General features: G+C 36.6%; 2 protein-coding genes across 2 annotated transcripts; one reads left to right on the forward strand and one right to left on the reverse strand.

Annotated features, from left to right (window-relative positions):
- Positions 1–592: 592 nt before the first annotated feature.
- Positions 593–5,391, reverse strand: LOC136238042 (uncharacterized). The gene is made up of 2 exons (XM_066028349.1): positions 5,160–5,391; positions 593–1,313 (listed from the first exon to the last, which is right to left on the reverse strand). The coding sequence occupies exons 1-2, from the start codon at positions 5,199–5,201 to the stop codon at positions 675–677; spliced, it is 681 nt and encodes a 226-aa protein (XP_065884421.1). The 5' UTR covers positions 5,202–5,391; the 3' UTR covers positions 593–674.
- Positions 5,043–20,001, forward strand: LOC136238041 (uncharacterized). Its single transcript, XM_066028348.1, has 14 exons — positions 5,043–5,765; positions 6,999–7,307; positions 7,599–7,778; positions 8,589–8,912; positions 9,275–9,808; positions 11,370–11,411; positions 11,469–11,489; positions 11,540–11,918; positions 16,080–16,166; positions 18,149–18,276; positions 18,332–18,466; positions 18,519–18,676; positions 18,722–18,820; positions 19,801–20,001. Exons 1-14 carry the CDS (start codon positions 5,462–5,464, stop codon positions 19,924–19,926), a joined length of 2,826 nt encoding a protein of 941 aa, XP_065884420.1. The 5' UTR covers positions 5,043–5,461; the 3' UTR covers positions 19,927–20,001.
- Positions 20,002–25,444: the final 5,443 nt, after the last annotated feature.

Genomic DNA, 25,444 nt, shown 5'->3' on the forward strand with positions numbered 1-25,444 from the left:
TGTGTTGAACATACTGTGATGTTGATGAACATACTGTGTGTGTTACAGGATATTACAGGATGTGTGATGTACATATAGGATATTACAGGATGTGTGATGAACATATAGGATATTACAGGATATGTGATGAACATACTGTCTGTGTGTGTACACACACACACACACACACACACACACACACACACACACACACACACACACACACACACACACACACACACACACACACATTCTAGCTATTATTAGCATTCATACGTACATACTTACAGCAAAAATTTCAGTCAAAATTGTAACCACATTCAATCTAAGATCATTAATTTTTCAAAATTTCCTGAGGGGTTATGTCCCTAGAAAACTCATGCTTTGCATGTTTCAATCACTACTACCTGTGTGCCCTGAGGATCACAAGAAGTAGAGACAATCACCAGATTGTTTGGTTTCAGGTGGTAACATTCTCTCTTCCACTGCCTCTTTTGCCAAAAGTTAAAATTACACGTGTGCTATTCTTTATACTACCATGATTTGTAAATCTTACACATGCAGAAGATGATGGTCCCCATGGCGAAAAATTAATTAGCGTGTGTATATTGACTATGATTACATAGAATAATTTGTTAAAAGATGAAAATACATGCTGTGTGAATATGCTGTAAAGGTTACAAGCTACATACATTTTAGTTCACCATATTTCGAGCTATTTTGGTGACTCCTTGGAATAACAGATCAACAATGGTCTCAGCAGACCCTGCATTTTCACCTTCAGCTTTGATTAGTGCACGGCCTTCAATGAGCATGTTGTGAATACGACTTTTAGTATTTCCTTGCTCAGTTTGCATTTTCTCTATGTCACCATCAATCAGCATTTCTTGATACTCAGCCTCCAATGATTCAAATTGTTTTAGGAGGTCTTCTGTTGCTTTCTTAGTCTTGGCAATTGCAGTGTAGGCCTTTGGCAGCTTGCGTTTAAAGTGCTTCTCTAACCTCTCTACTTCAAGATGTTCATCATGTGTGAGTTCATCCTTGCTAGCCAGTATTCCCCCGCCAGTAGCATTCTTCTTCTGAAGCTCATAATATCTGCTCATCCTCTGAATGTTCTTCTGCACCAAGTTTTTCTCTTTCCTGATGTGTTGAATTTGTTCCATTTGGATTGTTAGTATGCTGAGAGTGTGGTTCAAGTCCTTGTGTTCCTTCTCAAGATTAGTATAATTGTCCTCAAGAATTGTATAGTTGTTGCTCATACTGTTTATCTGCTCTCTCAGATCTTGAATCTCGACTTGAAGTTGGAGCCAATAAATTGATACACCAGGGATAACCTGTGCATCAATAGAGAGAGGAATTGCATATCAACAATTACCATTGACACTAATGCTACGTATGTACTGTGCAGCTATGTACTAAGTGATATAGTCAGTTAATTGTAAATATTGAAAGTAGTTCCAGTGCAGTTAATCTTAAGTGTTGAGATATCATTCATAATGTATATGTTAATAACATACAATATTAGGCAGAGGACTAAGAGGTACAGGAAATTGATAGTTACTTAGTTGTATTGTTTACTCTATCATATCAGATATCACTTTGACATTTCTATAGGATTGTCCAATAGATCAAATAGACTATCCTATAGGGTATAATACACCCTACATAACAAGATATCATCACTAAATATTTTAAAGAAGTAGTCTTCATTAGGAGGTGGTCTTTATAAAGAGGTGACTACTAGGTGATAGTATCTAACCATTCCAGTCCTCCATTCCATCCAGACACCCGATATACAATTAAAAGCCAAGTGACAAGTTGTTTTTTTCTGTCAAACGTTTTGTATGTGGCCTGGTAATTTGTTTGACAACCTTTTACTATGACTATGAGAATTTATGTGAGACCACCATTTATGTATTCCATTTGAGTTCGCTTTTACTGGTTTGATTTGAATTTAAAAGAAAGATCATTGTGCTTTCACCAGACATTTTAGAGTTGGCATTGATTGAAATCTAGTGGTCTAAAAAGTTAGATTCTCAAACATTTATAGAAGAGCCGCCGAAATTTGAGACAGTGTATTATTGTTCATACTACCAATACATTTCATCTTTCTGAATCATGAAACTAGATTGAGTGTTGACTCCCAAACTCTGAATGCTTTTTTTATTCTTTGAGTGCCATATGTAGTCTTACCGTCTCGTTAAACTATGAGTTCATTGAGTCTTGAGGATGACAGATCGTGTATAGCCAGGTAATATAGGAGCTTATCCATTTACAGCTGTAGCCCTTCATAAAGGAGACCATATCAACTGAGTCAGTCATTATATATATATCTGATGAACCACCTTGAGAATACAGCATGCAGTGGCTGTCATGGATCTGGAAATTTTCAGAAGAGGTTTCAACAGAAACCAATGCCAAAGACAACCCCCTATATCTGCCGCTATCAAAAGTAGTACTACAAATGAGGTACTTTGTGTAATTCCCAAGTATATTAAATGTTTTGAGGAATCAGCTCACACAATAATGCACATATTATCATGATTCAAAGATTAAGCCCATTACAGTATCAGAATCTTCAAATCTAAACTTAGTAAACTGGTGTACAACCAAAAAAAAATTTGAAGAAAGGATGAAGTATTACCGAATTACAAATTGAGAAATCATATATCTAAACATGTACTTTTAGGATCACTTATGGACGTTTGATGAATTAAAATTTGATGAATTTACCAGGGGCATGGCTAGGATAGGGCATTGGTGGGCATTTCAATTTCTGATTGCCCAACCAACAGTTTTTCCCAAATGTCAGCCTATTTCTATGGCGGAAAGACTTAAAGTAATACACAAACAACCTACCACCACATATTTAGTACACACTCCACAGTGTTTACCCCATATAATAAAGGATTGAACAAGTTCTTTGACAATATTACGTGATCAGATCACGACTGTGAGGGGAAATCCCTTGGAAATACCCATGACCCCTCCTCGCGGAGATGCATTTGAAATTGAAAATGGAGCCAAAAGTTAGTGTGACAAGCGAGAAATGCCATGCAGTTGGATTGTACTGAGAATTGGTGTCCAGTAAGACAGGTGCCAGTAGACAGCTTGCTGAGTCTGAATTTGCTGAGTCTGAATTTGAGAAGGTGCAAAGGAAAGTGTGCTGAGAAGTGCAAAACACCAAAAAGTCAAGAATGAAACTTGGCATGTGAAGTGTACAAATAAACTACAATTACCCTAAGGTCAAGTATTTGTATGAACATCAACTCATCTAGAGACATCATACATGTGGTACAGTCAATACTGTACTGCATGAAATGTCTGTAGTGTTGTCTAACCAGGTTAGCTGTCACACTAATTCCCTGAGATGCAGTTCTCTCCTTACTTACAGAATGTATGTCTCAAGCACTCTGTAGGCTGTACTGTTAATCCAGCAAGTCCATGTTTAGTGCCCTGGCTTACAATTAGGCCCAGACTTTTATTTGATTATGGGAGCAATTGTAATCTATAGTGCCAGAGTGATGTGTTTAATAGTTATTTCTTGTGGCAGGTCATCTTGAAGTCATGTGACTTCTGCTACGTAAAAGTGTGCGTTTATCTGGTCATTTGTATGCAGCATCATTCTATAGCATAGATAGTTGTGCATCCCGTGTGCATCACTTATTTTTAAAAATGCTTCTCATTAATGGGATGGGTGAGTAATGAGTGTAATAACTTGTCACTGCCTAACAATATGCCAGTGGTACGTACCTAAGGCTGCTGATGAGGTTACTATTATATATCCCTTAGTAACTGTGAGAAAGCTAGGTCTGTTATGTACAGGAAGTCAGAATCTTTTATACTAAACTGTGAAACGTAGATAAAAAAAACAGAAGAAACCTCTTGAGTGGGGACTGAATTACACAATTTATCATTTGAACAATGCTATGGTATTCACTAGGCACTTCACTGAACAACCATTGTCTTTTTCCAACTTCATCGTAACTTCAGTGACCTGTCCTCTGCTCCCATGGGCCTATCACACTGGTAGTGGCTTTATTTACTTATACCATGCTCAGTCTTAGTCTTATACCATGCTCTCTAGCATGATTTATACCATGCATGCTCAATGCCCTGAGAGCTTTATACCATTCAAAGCTCTCAGGGCATTGGTTTCAGTTCAGCTGAAGCCATAATGAAAATCAACATGACAAAACAAGACATTGTGAAACCAATTTTAATAAACTACATAAATGTGTCCTCTGTCACATGTGACCACAAAAACAAGGTTAGTGATTAACAATTATTGTGTGGTCATGGCAACTGAGGAAGTGTTCACTATAGCTATCTGATTTTAATGGATGATCGGCAGTGGCGATTCTAGACCTGACCTACAGGGGGGGGCCAGTAGGGAACAGCATAACTATTGTTGCTTGGCTATAGTATAAAGTAGAATTTTCAGGGGGGTCTGGGGGTGCAACCCCCAGAAGCTGCAGGATTTTTGCAATTTAAAGGCTTGAAAACAGCCTAAAATTTGTTCTAAAAACATGAAAAATGCTAAAAATAACAATGCCAATCTATAGACGGGTTGCCTATTTAGGGCGTGTCCCTTGTGTAACGCGAGAAAACGCGACTTTCCGTTTTACGCATGATTACAATGTTGGTCAAGAAGTCAACAAAAAACCCATTTTTAAAAGTAGTTTGACAAACGTTTTTGATTCTTCAAAGGTACAAGGTGAGTTAAAATCATCCAGTCTATCATTCTAAGTAGTAGCAAAGTCTTACAAAGAATTTTTTCAGTGAGTTTTTTCGCTTTCCAAAAATCCGAGATTGAGAGAAAATCATCTTCTCGCTCAGCCATCACCTTACACGCTGGATATGTTATAGCTCGAACTTTTCTCTATAACATACTTTCTGTTCTGAAGGCTGGCTAACTCTTGCTTGCTAAAGTTAACCAAAACGTTCATTTTCTCCAATAGCCGTAATACATTTTTGACTTAGCGAACTCGGAAAGTATGTGGAAAATTTACGGGAAAACGACCACGCCTTAAAAAGGCAACCCGTCTATACAGCAACTTTTCCCCAAGATTTTTTAAAAGTTATTTTTTAACAGGGGGGGCCTTGGCCCCCCCTTAGAATCGCCTATGATGATCGGGTGACATACCCAACTGTGTGATTATTTACCGATATTCACTTACTGCAACGAAGAATATCACTTCTAGGACTGCTCTGATCGCCATCTCAAGCCGGTTTTCACTTCAGCTGGAAGTCTTAATTGTGTTGCAATTTACGCTTAGCGTTTTGTAAACAACCAACAGCAGGGTTTTCACGAGGGTATTTCTTCTATCTGTAACTCCCACTAGCATGACGTGGCCTGGAGCAGTTACGAGGCTTCAAAAGAAATCCAAAAACAGTAAGCGCCTATTTACAAAGATTTATAAATTAGCACACCCCAATTACGCAATTGTAAGCTACTTGTTGATCCAAATATTTTCGCGGTATGGAGCTTGGTGTGGACGCACTTAACAAAGAGAAACTACACGACATCGCTTACAGCCTAGACAGATTCTGCTTTGATAAAAGGAAGGAATACTGGCGGCTGTTGATACCACTGTTGCCGAAGGAATCGTACCGTTATGACAGAAATGACATAGAAATAATTGCCTTTGAGGGGACAAAGAAAAGAAGCCCTTCACTGACCCTCCTACTGGAGTTTCAGAAAAAGGGTATGAGGCTCACTCATTTTAAATCGTTGCTTCGAGATATTGGATGTCGAGGAGCTTTAGATTGCTTCCAGGAACCAAGTAAGTATTTTGTGTGAGAATGTGTATAGTGAAAACTGTTGGAAGTGTAACTTTAAATTCTTGTATTGAGGTTTATTGTTGGTCAGGCTACAACAGCCGTCATTTGTATTGTTGGAAACATGCTTGTATCAATGATGGAAGTATTGTGGTGAATGTTTATGAAATAAGGTAAATGGAGATAACTTCATGACTGGGGTAAGTTTGTGAATTTCAACTCAGTGGGCTGTAACTCATAAACCGTGTATTTAGCATTTGTGTTGCAGGGTATGGTGATTACCTGTGCCAAAGTGTAAGTTTCTAACTACCGTAGGATAAGAAATTTTCGTGGGATACAAATTTTCATGGATTTCGTGGGCATCTTTCCATATTATTTGTAGTTTCTGTACAAGTTTTATGGAGATCATGACGAAAATTTGTTCCACTGATTTTACCACATTTTAGCAATCCACAAAAATTTAAAATCACGAATAATTTGGTTAAAATTTGTTAAAATGCTAAGAACTTTTCAATAGTCAAGTCTCTAGTCATCTTTTTCAACACTTGTACATGCTTAGTTATTGTTGTTAGTAGCCAATAAGTGCATAAATCTATCCTTCAACCAGAATTGAATGAGAAATTGCCTTGAAAGCACCCGAGAATTTAATAAGATAATTACAGCTGAATTAAGGCTTTTCTAGCATGTTTTCTAGCAAGGCAAGACTGTTTTCTTAATGCATTAAAGCAACATTGGTGGTCTTTCTGGCTTAACGTCAGAAATTCACAATGTTACCCTATAAGCATTTTTACACTGCCAGGTATTTTGTGCCATATCTTGTTAATGGCTAACTGGAATTGCTAACAATTTGGTATGCATAGACCACAAAAACAAATGTTGCTTGTATCCAAAGCAGTCAGTTTTGTTACCGTAAGTTGTTATGAATACGAACGTGAAGTGTTTACGTTATTTTATGACAGCCAGTGACATTTGCCAAATCTTTCTTGCTAAAACCTCATCATAGTAAACTTGCCGAGGTTTGCTTGTCAAACTGTCTTGCCATATATTCAGTACCTCAGCTACATTAATTGTGATCATAAATTATGTAATTCTATGAAAAATCTTTCTTGTTTTTAAGTTTTCATGAACTTGAAAATATTGTAAATGTTAAATGGCAAACAAACAAACAAAAGTATTTCAAATCACACAAATCTGACATTTCCAGATATATTGTAAGTGGTTTTGTGTACTTTTTGTAGCTGACCCTGTCATAAGCAAGCATCCTGAGACAAAGACAGTCATATCAAATGAAAGATTGGAATTAGAGTGCATAGCCAATTGCATACCGGAGCCCCCAGCCTATCAATGGTTCTATTATGATCAATCTGCCAGAAATTATAAGCATATTACTGGAGCGAAAGACTGGAAGCTTGTGATAGATCCTGTCACAGTGAGAGACTGTGGAACATACAGTTGTAGGGTGCAAAACCGAAGGATTAAAGATGCCGACAGAGCAGTGTTCACTTATGCCAAGGTGGTTGTGAAGGAATGCATTCATCCAGAATTAGGTAAATTTTTGAATTATTGCTATATACACTGGAGTATCACTTAAAGGACACTCTAAATAAAGGACACTGTACATCTTAACCACTTTCAAAAAAGAATGGGTTTACCTACTAATACAATAATTATTATCCCTTGAAATAGGACACCTCGTATATGAAAATTCTATCCAAATCAATTAGTCCTGAAGTGTCCATTATAATAGGATTTTGCAGTGACTGTTTTTGACAGTTTATGTTGTTTGTTGACAATGTCAAGTGTCAGTGTACATGTATACATTGTCCTCATTACCATAGAAACCTCAGGGCGCTCCGATACTAGTTTAACATCATCTTGTGTACAAGAAGTGTCCCAGGAATTTGATGGAATGTTACTGAGTCGCTCAGTAACCTCTTTCCCATCCACTGACCATACAGTGTTTCATGATGGAGCCAGTAAAATTCAGGTGACAATACCGTCAGACTCGACTGATTCTGGTGAGGTGTATGTTGTATTAGGGTTTTTGTAGTGTTGATTTTAAAAGTAGAAACTGTAAGGTATTGTAGTTTTATACATTCTTGTAATATTTACTCTTGTAGGCGAAGTGCTTTATGTGTTCTCTCAAAATTCAATTGTATTTTTCAAGTGAGTATCCTGAGTTGAGGATTGAAGCTTGTGCTATAATTTTCTAGTGACCTGGTAGCATGATCAGTAGAATAATGTGTTGTGCAGCATAAAACTTTGTGGTTCATTTTGTGGAACATTTTTTCTTTAATAACAATTTAGGTTCTCACCCACCTACCATGGCACCATTTTCCTTACCATGTCACTTGCTTTTGTTACCCTTGGTGACTGAATACAGACATACATATCTTGTGAAGTTGGTAACTAGCTTTTAAGGAAGTTACATACATCCCAAGTCACGTGAACTACATATTTAATTCAGTCATCCAGTTTGTAAACCCACCTACCAGTATTACTATTTTTGACTGTAGACACTAGCATACACTTTACATGCCTTTAGGCTTTGCAGTGTTCTTTTATGGCTGTGCGAAAATCCATTTTTTGTCAACTATGTAATTCAGTGTTATTTGTGTACTTGTATGTGTGGGTGGTGTAATGTATGCTATTGTCTTGCTTTGCGTTTATCTTGTATATTCTTGTATGCTTAGTTAGTTGTTGTTTTTGTATCACTCCAACAAGGAGGAACGGCATTGTGCCAATTGTTGTGAGTATAAAATAATAAATCAAAAATCTAAATTTAATGGTTCTCTTGTGATGTGCTGTATGTGATGTTGCTCTGACAGGTGGCCTTGACCAGCTGATAAAGATCGTTGAACAACCTAAAGATTGCAAGATAAAAGTTAAAGAGAAAGCCTTTACTATCAAACTGTGTTGTCGTGCAGAATCACCAAGTGGTCATCAATTAAACTATGCCTGGTACTACCTGAATGCCAGCGAGAAGCCAGGAAAATTCAGAAAAGAAAAGAAAACCATTAAAGGCACTGAGCCTTGTCTGGAATTGTCCATGCAATTTTCACCAAATGTAGATGAAAGACGATATTGCTGTGAAGTGTCTGCTGCAGGCCACTCAGAATGGTCTGATGCTGCTGTTGTTAAACTATTACACTGTAAGTCATAAAGTGATTAATACACTGAGACCTGGTATGTATGTTAAATAAGCTAGACCAACCAACTTGAAATCCCAAATGTGCCATTTGTGTACAAAGTGACCTGCTGCCTACCTGCTTAATACGGGCCAGAAATTTTTGTGACCCTCTATTGCAATTGCACGGTGGCCCAAGTGTGTGATTATTATTCAGTTTCGGTTTTAGCAGATAGAGCCTGACCATTACTCTGCTGCTTATTCTGTATTCATAGTTTTATATTTGAAGATTTTGATTTGTATATAATGCTTCACAGTACTTGTGAACTAAATTTTTATGCTCATTTTTGCATAGTCCATTAAATAGTTTTGCCTACATGTGTGTAGTTTGGATTGTTGAGGAGCCAAAGGAGAAGATTGTGGTATTAGCTGGTAATAAACTAGAGTTGTCGTGCAAGGCAGAATCAGCTCCTGAGGTAGTTGCGATGTACCAGTGGTTCAAGTGTAACAAAGATGGAAATGGTAAAGAGCCACTACAGTGCAGTGAAGACAAATTTGTTGTGTCTGAAGCAACTCAATATAACCAGCATTACTACTTGTGTCAAATTTCTGCTAAGGTCAGTTCAAGAGTGGCATGTGTGGAAGTGGTAAACTCAACAGAAATTAAGATTACAAAGCAGCCACCTACAAACAGATATATGGAGTTGAATGAAGATCTGGTACTGGAGTGTGAAGCTAAGTGCAAGCACTATAGAATTACCTACCAGTGGTTCCGTAATAATGATGCTGTACCTGATGGTACCGATTCTTGGTTGGTTGTAAAGAAAGTAACTAGAGAAGACCTTGGCTCATATCACTGTGAAGCAAGAAGTGAATACTCTTCCGATGTTGCAATCTCAAACACAACTCGAGTAGAATGGAGTAAGCTGCTCTGTGTGTTTTGACAGTGTCTTGTATGTATGCAAAATAGTTTCCTATACAAAGTTGAAAACCCGTTTGATCATCTGCATTCTGCAACGTCAGATAGCTGTTTTGCCAGCTACTGTGTCAAATAAAGCACTTATCATCCGACTTTAACCTGAGTTTGTTTAAAAACATTTCTAACTGCAGCTATGTGCCATCTGTGGTGCATTGAATACAAGGGTGTAGAGCAAACTCGCTTGAATTCTTTTGTGTATATACACTCCACTTAGTGATGGTGCTCAGAAGGAGTGTTTTCTAATCACGAAGTGGTGGATTCAATTTTTTACTCATGCAAATTGCTTTTTTGTTGTTAGAATTTTTTGCTGTTAACTTTTTCATGTATACCTTTTCTTCCTTTTTGGTGCAACATTTTGACTGTTCTAAATCTCTCCCTACAAGGTATTGTTTTAGTACCATATCTACAGTAACATTGTTTCAGATTATATTAGACATACACTTTAGTAGAAATTTTAGAGCTCAGCTTTTTACTTAGTAAAACATACTGTAACAGTGTGACTATCATACAGTGTGGTAGTACTGTATATTATGGATCATGGAAGTTTGTACTTTCTCACAAAAAAATTTCCAGCACTTCATGGTGCCTTGGCAGTATTGGAACCCAAAAGTGCCTTCAGTATGACCTGAAATGCTTCCAATAGGCTGCTACAATTTAAAAAAATAATTATTGAGTGGAATTTTCTATTGACTGACTGACTGCCTGAGTGATGCCTTCAGGCAAGCATAAGTTGATGACGGCTAAGGCTTACAGGCCTGATTTTTTTACTGTTCAATGTTGCTTCAGCCCAACAGGTGCCTTTTGGCATACCGCAGTATGTTCAATGCATGCTTCATGGACTTACCTGTGTTCTCCTTTGTGCCCCATGTATCTTTGCTAGCAGTGCGAAGTGTCGATTCAGAAGTGCCACGTAATAGGTTTCCTATATTTGTAATGGGAGTTTTCTGTTGTGATTGGATTGATTGCAGAGGTCCTCCTCATAGTGTTCTTCATTTGTGATGATGCGAAACTTGTAATGCTATGAAACAGGCTGAGCTTAGCTGAAAATGAAACATAATGGCCTCTTCACTATTAATTTTTCCTTGTGCTTGTAGGCAATACAGTTCTGCACGTAGGGCATGCACAGTTATCAGTCACAATCCATTACCCTACTTAAATGTATATAGCATACTCACTGGGGGAGTTAGAGATCTAGTACATCATAAGTGTGCAGGTGTGCAGAACTGTAGTTGACATGTTATCATTTTGTTGTGCATTATTTCAAGGGACAGCATTTCATCTTAGCATGTGCCATCCCTGTCCAGAGTATTTTTCATGCTTGACATTTATGAAGAATTTGATTATCCTGCACTTTGTAAGAAACATACAATATGTAGCGTGTGTCTCAATTGTACTTCAGGTGTACATATTGTTTACCATAGAAATAAATTTTGTAAACATTCTGTAGTCGGGTCTTCTGTATGTTGGAATTATCATTACATTGCCATTTATCTTTCATAACAGAGGACTCCAGTTTGAATACAGTTCAAAGACTACAATTAAGAGGTACCTAGTATAGCATTTATTGTTTGCACTGATTAATTTTTGTGTGTTTTATTTTAGCGGAGGAGTTTGATTGTGGCGGTTAGCACACTACTTATTTCTTTGTACACTACCTGTCATGTGTTGTGTAGTCACAGACAAAATGGCACTACTGATTGGCAATGGTAGCTATAAAGGACGGCCCCTAAGGTGTCCCCGTGATGATGTGAAGGCAGTTACAGAAAAATTACAGGAGCTCAACTTCAAAACAATTTCACTTGTTGATCTGACATCAACTGAAATGTCAAAAGCAGTAGATTATTTTTGCGACCACCTTGATGGTGGAATGTATGGGTTGTTTTATTATTCTGGGCACGGATTGGATGTTCAAAAGACAACCCATTTAATGCCCGTTGATGCAAATGACAAACAAATAAAGGTTGAGGAGTGTGTCAATTATGATGTCATCACTCAGAAAATGCAAAAACGACTTGCCAAGATCATCTCAATTCTGGACTGCTGCAGAACTGTGTAAGACATAAATGTTTGGCATATACAGTAGAACCTGTTAAACAGTCACCATTTTTTTAGACCTTAATAGGCAGGTGGCTTCTGTAGACAAGTATAGATTAATGTATATCAAGACACACAATAGTGTGTCATGCAGCCAAGCGCAACTGGGATGGGCATGCAACAGACAAGTGCGTATTTTACAGGAACGAAGAAAATGCTGTATTCATATATCCGTAGCTTGATAGCGCGTGAATAGAAATTAACCATTTTTGCTGTTCAGCGTAGGGCACCTCCCATTCCAAATTTGAGTAAATCTGTCCAGCCTTCACTGAGATACGTGCCTTTAAAGTTTGTCTTATTTTCTTCGTATTTTTCTTCTTAATTATCTTCTTTTTCTTTTCATACACTTTAAAAATATCTTGTGCGTGCTTTGGTCGATTTACTTCAAATTTGGAAGGCAATAAGAACATAATACACACTACATTTACAGTCCAATTTCGTACAGATCAGATGAAGAACAATGAAGTTATTGTGATTTTTCAAAAATGCAAAAACCGCTTGACAACAGAATAACTTGAAAATCAGTCTGTACGTAAAGTAACTATCGCAGTGCAAACCTTTTGTGGTTTGAAAGAAATCGAAATGATGGTCATGTAGTTATAACAAAAGCACCAACCATATGCAACGGGTGAGCGATCTAGTTTCATAAATTCAAAGAAATTGTTTTGATAGTACTCTTACCAGACAAACTGCTGAAAGAATGAATTGCAATGTATGTAGACTAATTACTGTAGAAAGTCTTTCAGTTGTTAAGGAGAAATTAGATTAAAATCAAATGTGAAGACCATGCAACTACATGTAACCAGTGCATGATCAAGATACTCTAATAGTGCAGTCACCCTATTAGAGCATTCAGCTTCATTACAAGTCACCCAGTAGAGAGTTCAGTTGCATTACAGTTAACCTAGTAAAGAGTGTAGTTATGTCAAGTCACTCAGTAGAGATCACTCAATAGGTAGTTTAAAAATCTTCCTGTGGAAAGTTCAGCTACTTACAATTCACGCAGTAGAGGGTTCAACTACATTAGAAGTCACCCAGTAGAGTATGTTACAAGTGTTTCTTGTAGAGAGTTTAACAACATAACAAGTCTCCCTGTAGAGGGTTCAGCTACATTACGAGTAACCCAGCAGCAGAGAGTTTAGCTATGTCAAGCCACTTAAGAAAAGTAACAAATTATCCTGTAGAGAATTTAGCTACATTACAAGTCCCTGTAGAGAGTTCAGTTACGTTCTAAGTCACTCACTCAATAGCGACTTCAGCTACATTAAAAGTCTCCCTGTAGAGACTTCAGCTACAAGCAAGTCACCATGTAGAGAGTTCAGCTATGAAATGGTCACCCTGTAGAGAAGAGAGTTTTACAGTAAATTACAGTGTAATTTTAAATAGACATGTAGAGCACAATTGAGATATCTTTACTCTTAGACCTGTAATAAAGGGAAAAAAGACAAGTAAACAAAAACCCCAAATTAGGCAAGCTTTGGGGTTTGCAATAACAAAAAGAAGTGATATCTATTCCAAAACAGCCAAGCTATGAAAAGGGTGTGGCCTCCCAAAAATTCCTGGGTAAAAAAGTTGTAAAATCAAAGGTGGCGGCCAAGAAATGAGATGACTAGCATTAAAATCATTGCAGTCATTTCTTGGCTGCTACCTTTGATTTCACAACTTTTTAATCCTAGTATTTTTGGGAGGCCACACCCCTTTTTCACAGCTTGGCTGTTTTGGAGTAGATTTTCTTACTTGGGGAACTTTAAGGTGGCCTTTATAGAGAGGTGCCTTTATATTGTAAATGACAAAAGTTTGGCGTGACTTAATTTGCAAATCAAAGCATTTAATTTGCCAATTAGCTATTTTATATTGTTCAATATTGGCTATATGAAGTTTTTAAATGGTAATTTTACAAAATATGTGTGAAATTTTGGTAAATATAAACATTAGATTGGTTATTAGTATCGGCCATTGTATGAATTACAATATTGGATAATCAGCAAAATCTCTTATCGGTGCATCATTATTTCTGGGTACCGTATTTATACGCCCAGGAATTCATTTCCTACAAGTGGTTTTTGGACCCAGCATTTAAACAAACCTGGCATCTATTCAGACATGCACAGGCATTTATTCTTAAGGGTGCTAGCGCCTTTTTGAAGCCACACAAATGCTGTTGTTTTTACCTTTGATACAGGCAAAAAGGAAGCTACAGAAATCTAAACTACTGCTTCGAAGATTGACCTAACTTTCTACTATACAGAGACCAAAGTATAAGATTGTACCTTGTTTCATTCACGCGCTATAGTCCCTCAAAGTCAACCCATACATTTTTCTTATTCCGAGATACTGGCTGCTTGCACAGGCATCAAATTCGCTGTGAAGGTTCTTCAACAAACTTGTGGAAACTTAGCGCAGGGATTTGTCTTTGCACTTCTTCTTTCTTGAGTTATAAAACAAAGAGTGAGTGCCCGCGAGCGAACTTCGACTTCCGGGCCTTGTAACTCCGTGCTGGATCACAACAATTATAATTCCATGCGCTAAAAGTTTACAAATTTATCACTGATGGTCCACCAAAAGTTTGGTAGAGATCCGACTATTGTGTATTCCAGAATATCGCCTTTTACAATGCAGTGTAGAACATGCGCACGCCGACCAGTTATTACAACAAATTCCAATAAACCACAAATGCCAACTTTATCAAATAACCAGTTATAAATGAAGTTCTAAACAAAAGAAAAGCTCTTGTTCCTTTTCTTTACACACTGGGACACCTTCCTGTTGCTTGTGGAGTCGCCAAGCCTGCTCTTCGGTAGGTAACGCCTCGTAACGCACCGTCAGTGTCTTGTTATGTGTGATAAATCCAGCTGGAACATCGTCACTACCTAAGAACAGGTGTACAATACAAATATAATTTACCAGCGTACACTATCACTCGAGAAAACGCAGGAAGAACGTGTGTTGGCTACAAACCAGCTTGTGTCTCGGCTTGTGTTCGCACGTATCTTCAAAACTAGCAGTAACTTTCAGGCTAATTCACTCTATTTTCACTCTTGGACACCCAGACGATCATTTTCGTGATGGTTTTCAAACGAAACAGGCTGTTTCTTGGCCAATTCCTTTGGCGCAAAACACAGCCGCCTAACACGGATACTTTGAGTATGCCAATTATGATGTAACAGCCGCATGTGGTTATGTGGGTTGTCCCTTGAATGGCTTCAAAAACCCGCTAGCACCCTTAAAGTACACGAGACGCATGGTGATTGTGGAAAAAGTGGTGCTTATAAAAGACTTAAGTTTGGAATCTTTGCTTGTAACAATAAAGTATGATGTGAAGTGTGTGTATATAGACTTTTGTATAGCGTGTGATTCCAGCGTTTGTTAGAATTATAATCTAGTTTTTAGCACCCAGGAATGTGTTCTATAGTTTGACATGAAGTACCCAGCATAATATATAATGTGTGTATTTGAGCCCAACTTTTATATACAGTATTCTTTGTGGTGGGTTAAATCTCATTTTGCATAGTTGGTATCAACATTTGATTTAGGTGTCCACTGAAACCTGCTAAGGTCACCTGTCTATACTAGTCAACATGAAATCCCTAAATGTGTCATTTGTGTACAAAGTGACCTGCCTGATGTAGCCCCAGCCAATCTGAAAATCTCCTATGTGTACAAAATGACATGGCTAACCTATTGATGACCATAGCTTTCGTTATATCTTTATAGCTCATTCTACTACCCAATCAAAAGTTTCAATTTCCATTTAATCCACTTACATTTTTTAGACTCTTTACTTAAATCCCACGTTATTACACTTTTTTTTAAAGATGGCTACTTCCAAGCCTACTTCACATTCATCTACAAAAATATCTATTACAAACTTAATTTAGAAATGTTTTTAACTTTTCTCCGGGTTGTTCCCCTTTTGAGTTAGGACCTTATGCCCTAGCCCTATATAATTAACCCTTATATCTATTAACGTCAAATCTAATAAAATTTTGCTATAATTATATTATTATAACCTTAACAATAATATAAAAACTAATCTTATCACTAAAATGACTTTTGTAGAAAACCAGCTACTTTCAAGTTCGATTGCATGATCAGATGTCATACTGTTTTACCTAATAGGGGTACAGCAATAACACAGCCACTGTCATCAATGCCTTCGAATACTCAACATGAAGCATTTGCTAACATTTATGAAATATATGCTTGGTGAGTACTATAGAAGTGTGATGTGGATAGCAGCTAGTACTTTCATAGCTATGTGATATGATTTTGATGTGTATGCATTTTGTACAAAAAAACTACAGCAAGTACATGAGTAGCTGAAATTTTTATTGTTTGGTAGTAGCTATTACTCCATTGCACCAATATCATACAGTACAGTAGTACTGTACACTAGGGATCATGGGGGTTGCACTCTCTCAAAAAAATATATTGACAGCCTCACAATACCTTCATGGCACCTTGGCAGTATTGGCTAGGTATAATCACAAGAACGCAGAAAAATTTGGAATTTTCAACTTAGAGTAGGGACCATGGGACATCAATGAAAAGTACAGAAACAAGTTGGAGTAGTGCACGATATTAAATCACAGTAAAACAATAAGAAGTGTTATATCCCTACTGTGCATTTCCATTATGGTATCTTGAGCACAGTAGGGATATAACGCTTCTTATTGTTTTACTGTGATTTAATATTGTGCACTACTCAAGCTTGTTTCAGTACTTTTTATCAATGTGCTATGGTCCCTACTCTAGTTGTAAATTCCAAATTTTTCTGTGTACTTGTTTGTTAACTTTTTTTGTAAATAATTATTATGACTGGTGAACCCATGTGCACATACCTCATCTGAAATGGCGCCGCAAGCTCCAGCTATATCAATTATTGTCTGAAAAGTGAAGTATCCATTACGCTTTGTTGTCAGCTATGTTCAACCCGTTACACAGCATTTCGGATCAAGAACTGTTCGAAAAGCACCTCTGCAATCCATGCATACCGAAAGAAATGGTGCCACGTGTCCCAGCTATATCAATTTAATATCGTCTGAAAAGTGAAATATCCATTATGCTTCGTTGTCGGCTATGTTCAACCCGTTACACAGCAGTGCAAATCAAGAACTGTTCAAAAAGTACCTTTGTAATCAAAATAGCCACTAAGAAAAATACGGATGATTTCCGTTACGAAAGGAAGACATACTACCAGCAAATTGACACTTTTCGCTGTCAGCAAAGATGAATGGGACACAAAGGAGGACACTGGTAAGTCCATGAAGAATGCATTGTACATACTGTGGTATGCCAAAATGCACCTCTCAGGCCGAAGCGACATCGAACAGTGAAAAAATCAAGCCCGTAGTCTTAGCCGTTATCAAGTTACGCTTGTCTGAAGGCGTCAGTGAGTTACTCGGTCAGTAGAAAATTCTGTTAAATAAGTTTTTTTTTAATTCCATAGCAACTTGTTGAAAGTATTTCAGATCGATCCGAAGGCTTGTTTGGGCTTAGTTTTACTTAACCAATACTGCCTCATTGTCATCAGGGAAAATTGAGGCTGGTTTTTGGGTGATGTTATTTCGTGGGCCACGCCTACTCCTTTGTGGTCCATATGATACCCAAAAATAATAACTAATTTTTAATTTTTTCTTTGTTCAGTGAATTTTACGCCTGCCTTCATGCATTGTTTAAGCCTGACAAGTGCCTTTGCATACCGCAGTTGGTACAATGCAGACATCATGGCCTTTGTTCTCCTCTGTGTACCATTTCTTTTGTTGACAGCGCAGAATGTTGATTTGTGGTAGCACGTTGGCTTCCCTGTGCTGACTACTGTATCATGTTCATAGCAGGAATTATCTATATTTTCTGGATTGATTGCAGAGGTGCTTCTCGTACTTTTGTTTGTAACACCGTCTATCATTGCTGAAACCGAAGCATGATGGCCACTTCGTTTTTCAGTTACAACATACATTCAGATGCTAAATATCTGGCTCCGTTCTTTCTTAAGATGTGGTATGCATTGGTTTACCAGTCATAATTGTGTTACAAAAACAAATACAAAGAAAAATTAAGAATTTTAAGTTTGATTAAGGATAAAACAATAAAAAGTAGTAAAACAAGGATATACTAGTAGACCTATTCAGTGTATGTTAATTGTTAATGAACACATTTAAAGTAAGCATTATCTATTCTTCTTACAGTGTTTCATCATTTGAGGCCTTTGAGATCAAGGGAAGTAAACACTCTTTTTGTACACAAGCACTTCTTCATGCTCTAAACCTCTCAAGAAAGAAAATAAAACTGGATATCTCTAAATCAATCATGGACTGTCAGTATTGTATTTAATGTATAGAAGAAAAAAATTCCATGTTGTTCTATTTTAGACTATACAAAAAACAACATATCTCCAGTAATGGGGAAACCATTTGCTAGACCTCGTGTTGTTGATCAGTTAGCTCATGACATCTCTCTGGATGATCCTGTTGTTGTCCCTTGTACCAATAAAGAACTATTGTTAAGTAAGCTGCATGTACATTATAAATGTGTATTTATGATTTATTTCAACTGCAGAACTTCCAGAGAGTGTTATGTTAGACTTCAACCACCCTACCTTGAAGACTACTTATGGCCACATCCAGTTAGACTTTGAAGCAGAATTTTCTAATGTTCTAATAGTTCATATCACTTGTGATGTTAGACTACAACCTGAACTGGATGAACAAGAATTGGTGAGTGTGTTGTGTGTGATGTCTGCTAACTAGTGGTGTGTGTAGGATAAGTTTGGACTAACTGCTGAACTAGCCTGTGGTGTGAAGAATGAAGGGAACAAGCAAATGACGTCATACAGAATCAACAATTTGTTAACCCTGAAGGTATTAATAACATGTGTATAGCATGTGATCAAGTTGCCTTAGTATAGTGGGAAAGACTAAAAGCTGAAAAATGGACTATTATATACAAATGCAGCTATGTACTGCATATACTGTCTGTCCCTATGTGGTACTGCTCAATGTCTCGTATGAGTGCGAGCAATAAAAAAACTCACTATTTAAGGGTGTGACACCCATTTCACTCATTCCAAAGAAAATGTGTTGAATAGTCATGAGCAAAATGGGTGCCACGCCCTTTAATTAGCAGGTTTTTTAATTGCTTGAACTCGTGCAAGACGACATTGCATTTGAGCAATACCGTACATTTGAAGCATGTTTCCTAGGCCTGGATTCCTAGAATTCACCTTAGTTGGTTTTACATGGAATCTGTCTTGGCTTTGCACCACTCTATATACCAGCCATTATTTTATTCCCAAATTTTGTCTAAATTTGTAAATGGAACCTGCCACATTTATGGCTTTTTTCTGTAGCTCTTTGTTAACTAGCTGTCGTAGTCAATATTTTTCATAGTGACTGGATCGATTGCAGAGACATTCCTTTTACTTTTCTTTACTTAAAACACTATGTAACAGGCTGGATATAGCTGAAAACGAAGTGTAATGATGTCATCATTTCTCAATGATTGATGTATGGGGTACATGTTTAGACGCAAAATTAATTTTGTGGCATGTTTAGTGCCGTTCTTTCTTCAGTCACAAAAAAAGAAAACAAACAAGTATAAAGAAATAAATAGTAGTGAAGCAAGGCTTGGACCTGCAGTTATACTACATAATTCCTACACTTCAGCATTGCTATAGACTGTAGGAATTAAATGTCCTCTAGAATATCTGCAGGTGTAGGCCTTGTTTCACTACTTTTTATTGATCCCTGATCAAACTTAAAACTCCCAATTTTCATTACATACTTGTATATAGAGTAGTACATGCATGGACAGTATGATTTTTGCTTTTATTGTTTTACAGGATGCAGTTCAGAATTCTGGAACGCCTGCTCAACTCAAGTTTTCATTTCAAAGTCCAAACAACAGTACAGTGAAGGACATGATAGTGTATGGGTTACCCGCTACACTGATCAATCCTGGATTTTAATTGTAATATGTTGGAGTACATGTAATTTATATTTGATAATTACGTACCCACAAAGGAATAACCATTTTTGTGTAATGAGGTCAATTGGCATTGGCTTGCATGCTTGAAACATTCCTTGCACTATACTAAAACAGGAAATTTCAACAGAAGAAAATTGACCGATTTTAATTTCTACTTTTATTTTTATTGTGCCATCTATGATTTCATGATTTTGGTCAGCATTTAATTTGTCAATGCTGAAAGTGTAGATTTGTCAACTTTTCTTTCAAAACTTCCTGTTGTGTGTGGTAGAGCTTTTAATTGCTGACTCATCAAATAGTAAGAAATATCCTACCATATACAGTAAAACCTGTTGATCAGGACTCCTGAAAATGAGGAGACCTGCATAATCTGGACACTTGTTAATGGTACCAGTATTGGTTGGTCCCAAGGTATGCTTAATACACAGGTTTCACTGTACATATTATGATTAAGTCATTATCACTAATGTGTGGATAATAGTGATAGTGGCATACAAGTGCTTTTGTTGTACCAGTCAGCCTGCTGTGTAGTTTGTATTAGTCACCACTCCATGAGTCTGAGGTGATTCCCTGTATTGACAGGTTTAAGTGGTATATCACTTTTACATACATGAAGTAAATGTATATCTTTGGATATTCAAAACATTCTATTAACAAATACTTCAAATTGCATCATTGATGTAATCAATTACTGTGTGCAGAGGCAACCAACCACACACATATTTAAAACAAATTTTAAAATTTAAAAAACAGGTGTTGGATATGATACTAAGCTCACATTAAATGTACACTGCTGTGGACATTTAAAGAACTTTTTGTGCATCCGATGATGTTTTGATATCAAGATTCTGGGACTTGCTCCAAGCATAGGTATAGCATATAGTTACTACTAAAGTAAGCCACAGAATAGAGAAATAAATCTGTTTTCAATTATAACCCATGAGTAAGAGCTTTAAGTTTTGTACTTTTGTTATTTTGTTGTTGTTGTGTGTACGCTGATAAAAATGTATGCTTGGGAAAATGTGTTTTCCAGAGTATGTATGTAGATGTTTTTACTTGCTCTGAAATCAGCATTGTAGCAAATGACAACTGATATAAAAACCTCTGCTAGTTGTGCAGAGGTGACACCGTTTTGTATTACAGTAAAATATTATGCAAATTCTCTTTAAATTTACAAAAAGATAAAAAACAATTGTAAAGTATATTGGATTTTAAATCAAGGCACAAGGTTCCAGTTGGTATTGCCATGTGTGTGAACTGATCTTCAACTCTTTCAAAAGATCATTGCTATTTTTTGCTTTACTAATAGCATAAATGTTCTTGTATTGTCCAGAAGAAAATTCTATGCAGAGTTTGTTGGAAGCAGTCATCTATGGAGGTGCATACAACTCTAACACAACCATTACATGTGTGTACCATACATTGTTGCATTCCAACTGTATGGTGTAACCCTTACCCTAATATGTTGTAGACTACTTGCTGCAATTTGTAAGTTGATTAGTAATGAAGTTATCTTTTCAAGTAGCTCATTGGGTAACACATCTTTGTGAAACAAGACCTCTTGTAGTTGATACTTGTAAGAGTTAACATCAGTGTAATATCTACATGTTAAACTCATTCCATTCAAAACACGTTGTGTGTTGTTGATAGAAACATTGTAGTTCTCTGGCATATTACTTTCAATCACAATGTTTCCATAATCGTCCTGCAGGAAAAGCATGGAGGTATAAGGATAAGGAACAGTAAAAGGTCACATTTAGGACTTGTCTATATTAGGATAAATTTTGAGGCAGGAAGCTGGCTTAAACAAGTGGATTAGCACAAGATACTTCTTTATTGTTAGTTTTGGCTGACGTAGAGAAGTAACACATGCATCCACTAAGACATGCGATTCCATGCGCAATATCTCACTGACTACATGCACAATATAGAATGATCTGTAACTACCAACTTACCCTGTCAATGATATCGAAAATTTCTTCTGAAACATTAAAAAATCTTTCTCTATGTTTTGTGAAGCAGTTGTCTTCACTGTTGACCACAGTTATAACAGTAATCAATGAGAGAAGTAGATGAAACATCTTGTACCACTTATAGCACAGTAACTTACTAATCTGTATCAGTCTAGACTGATCTTGAAGTTTTTTTATATATAATAATCCACATACTTTCAAATATGATTCTGATTAGCTGAAATTCCTTTTGCATGCATGTTCTTGTTGGGTTGGAATATAAGTGGACCAAGCCCCCACACAATGTACTTAATAAAATTATGCTGTTACACTGTCTAGCAGTCTATACAGCTATGCATAACATTGTATTCAACACCTCAGGCAAAGTAGTAACAGCAACTTTGTACTAACGTGAGCTCAAAATATTTAACATAAGTGATCATATAGCTATATAATGGATGTCCACTTAAACTTAACGGAATTATATATGTGGGCTGCAAGTATATACATTAACTGATTTTTAATGAATGATGTAATATCAAGAGTTAATAATAGTGGAGGGAGAGTGTCTAACACTGCATAGGCCTGTAAAAAATGATCCTGAGAAATTCAAAGGGATTCCTTCAGATGTGTAAAATGTTCACACAGGCAGAACAAGGTAATGTGATGATTGCACACTGAGAGAACAAAGAAATGTGATGATTGAAACAATCTTCACCTATGGAGAATACTACAAATTACAGAGTTTTACAGAAAGAATCCCTTTGAATTTCTCAGGATCGTTTTTTACAGGCCTATGCAGTGTTAGACACTCTCCCTCCACTATTATTAACTCTTGGTAATATAATGTCATTGTTGTCTTTGTACTAGTTAGATGGCTTCCTTGGTATTATTTTACTTAACTTGATTACATTCATTAATAAGAATTTTATTAGTAATCAGTAAAACATCTGTGGAATGGGTTAATGATTATATCTGATACTTAGCTGTAATTTTGGTCACTTTGAATTCTGTTCAACCATATCCCTCTAAGCATTATGATGGAACAGCCCACAAGGTACTAATGTCACATTCATGAATACTCTATAGTTTCCACAAGTTCTGTGCTTCCAGCCAGCTGCAGCTGCATGAATATTGTTAATGAGAATCACTTCATACTTCAATTCTTAGCTGGCTATGAATTGTGATAACAATAGATATTATCATATTGTGGTTTCTGGTAATATATGTTTAATTGTACTCCTAGACTGTGATGATGTGTAGCAAATTTATTTTTTAGGTCTTAATACAAATACCACATTGCAATACCATATATGGTGTAAAAGACTATTTACAAATCCAGTGCTAACATTCCCACTCTTAAATCTGCTAGCTACTGTATTGGTGAATGTCAAAACTTTTTTTTGGCATTCTGTGCATGTGTGATATATACAGCTTCATATTTATGCAATTTTTTGGTTTGGCTTTTTAAATTGTGATTGGTATTTGGTTTTGTATTCATACTTTTTATTTTGGCTTTGTTTTGATGTGTTCTGTTGTGTTTTTGTCATGATTTTTGTATGCATCCTTGTTGTTCTCACTCCTACAAATATCACTGTATATTTATAGCAGAGTTAACATCAAATCGAACTAGTTTAGCTATAAGCACATTTATCTAGCAGTACTGATACCCAGCGCTTGTGCTGTAAAGTCTTAATAAATAATTAACAAGCAGTAATATATCATAACACAAGCAGGCACAGGACTATAAGGCATGGAATGCACTTCTCTATACTTGCACTATAAGAATTCAGCTATAGGAGGTATAATATATACACTGCTTATAATTGCAGGGGAACTTATAGTGATAATCTGCATTTTGATTATTATAGGATGAAATGTTTAGGACCAATTGGTTGATCCAGACACTTAGTCCACTCTTGATCTGATGTATGATATGAGCTCCACAGCCATTGTCCAGCTAAAGATCGCTAGTAAAGAATCACTTTTAAACATTTTAACTTTTGAATGAGTGCTGCCTTCAACATGAAGCAGTTGTTAAAAAGTCATAATCCTCATCAAGTGAATGATACAATTAGCACCCAAGAAGCCCACTAAATATACATTATATACAATAAGTGCAATCTCTAGTGATAAACTGATTGTGACTTAATTTGTCCAAATACTTCAGTCCAGAAGTGGCAAATTAAGCTTCTTTCTGAAAAGAGGGGCTACACCTACCCATTTGAGTCCTTGCCACTGCTAACATCCACAACTAAAAGTTTGTTGTGTGACACCTTGAAAGGAATTTGTCTTAGATAAGTGTGTATGTAATACTATGTATATGCTGTTGTGTGAGGTATCATAGTCCAGAGCCTGGTAATCAATAGGTTTTGAGTTTGTTGCCCAGTTATGCCAAATTGGTATTACTGGGGAAGCAACTGCCAGGTCCGATATCTTCACCTATAAGACATGGCGCAACTTCCTAAAGGTTACTATAGTCCTGGAGGATTTGCCTCATAGCACCTGAGCAGTGTGCCAATGCTGGTTCACTGGTTACTGTACTACAGTATATACAGCAGCTAAAAGGCTTTGTTTATTTCTTTCTTTGCTTTACTACAGCTATGTGTGCGGCATGTTCCCAGGATAGGTATACATCTCAATGTACACTTAGGAAGAAGTATGTACATGTTGCAAGTGTAAATTTTAATGAAAGTGTTAGTTTCTATATAACTTTTATGAGATACTCTAATAAAACAGTCAAAAACTTATACTCAAAACATTCGCTGAATAGGTTGCTATTTTTTCTGTTATGCATGGCTCTTGGACCAGGTGTCCTACGGAACTTCAGCACTTGTGCTGTAAAGCCTTAATAAATAAATAAAACAAATACAACTGCAAATCTAAAATTCAAATAACAAAGGCACAAAATAACACTATGGCTAGCTATACACGTAAGTCTATAACAGCAAATATACATATGTACATCACATTACAGTGTGCATTGTATGTATTGGTGTTTGCAGGCCTGGGTGTCTGCATATATAATTATAAGGTGTGGTTGAGCATAAAATAATAGGCTTGAACCATGTCAATTTTAGCCAATTATGCTTTTGAGCAATGCTCAAGAATCGACAAGTCTATACAAAACTGTAAGGTATGGTTAAATTTGAACTTTCAGCAATATAATTATGTATATATGTTATTATCATTACTTGAATTTCAAAAGTCAGCTCATGCAATCAGTCACACTTATTTTGGCATTTTAAAAAGTGTAATCTCTCGAGTAGCTTTAAAGCAAGTATTTGAGCTAATTTTATGAAAGCACAGCTATACTGTTACATAAGTGCTTGCAGCCATGCACTTGTGTACATTATTGTAAAACTTCTGTAACCACATTTTGCAACTGTCAGTTCTCATCTGTGAAAATATCGAGCTATGAAATTTACCTATCCCTTCCTCCTGTCTCTGTAGCACTAGGTCAATATCCAAACAGCCGGCTATGTACGTGATGTATAGCTCAGTGGAGCAAGTTTAGTCACTTGCTGCTAGACTTAATACCTGTGT

Source organism: Dysidea avara, chromosome 11 (assembly GCF_963678975.1).
Source record: "Dysidea avara chromosome 11, odDysAvar1.4, whole genome shotgun sequence".
Lineage (NCBI taxonomy): Eukaryota > Metazoa > Porifera > Demospongiae > Dictyoceratida > Dysideidae > Dysidea > Dysidea avara.

Excerpts from the sequence above, each read along its gene's own strand:
- LOC136238041 (XM_066028348.1), top strand. The coding sequence starts at position 5,462 with ATGGAGCTTGGTGTGGACGCACTTAACAAAGAGAAACTACACGACATC. Across the intron at positions 8,913-9,274 it reads TGTTGTTAAACTATTACACT|TTTGGATTGTTGAGGAGCCA; the intron begins GTAAGTCATAAA and ends ACATGTGTGTAG. Across the intron at positions 18,467-18,518 it reads CAATAAAGAACTATTGTTAA|AACTTCCAGAGAGTGTTATG; the intron begins GTAAGCTGCATG and ends TTTCAACTGCAG.
- LOC136238042 (XM_066028349.1), bottom strand. The coding sequence starts at position 5,201 with ATGGCGATCAGAGCAGTCCTAGAAGTGATATTCTTCGTTGCA. Across the intron at positions 1,314-5,159 it reads AAGTGATATTCTTCGTTGCA|GTTATCCCTGGTGTATCAAT; the intron begins GTAAGTGAATAT and ends ATTGATGCACAG.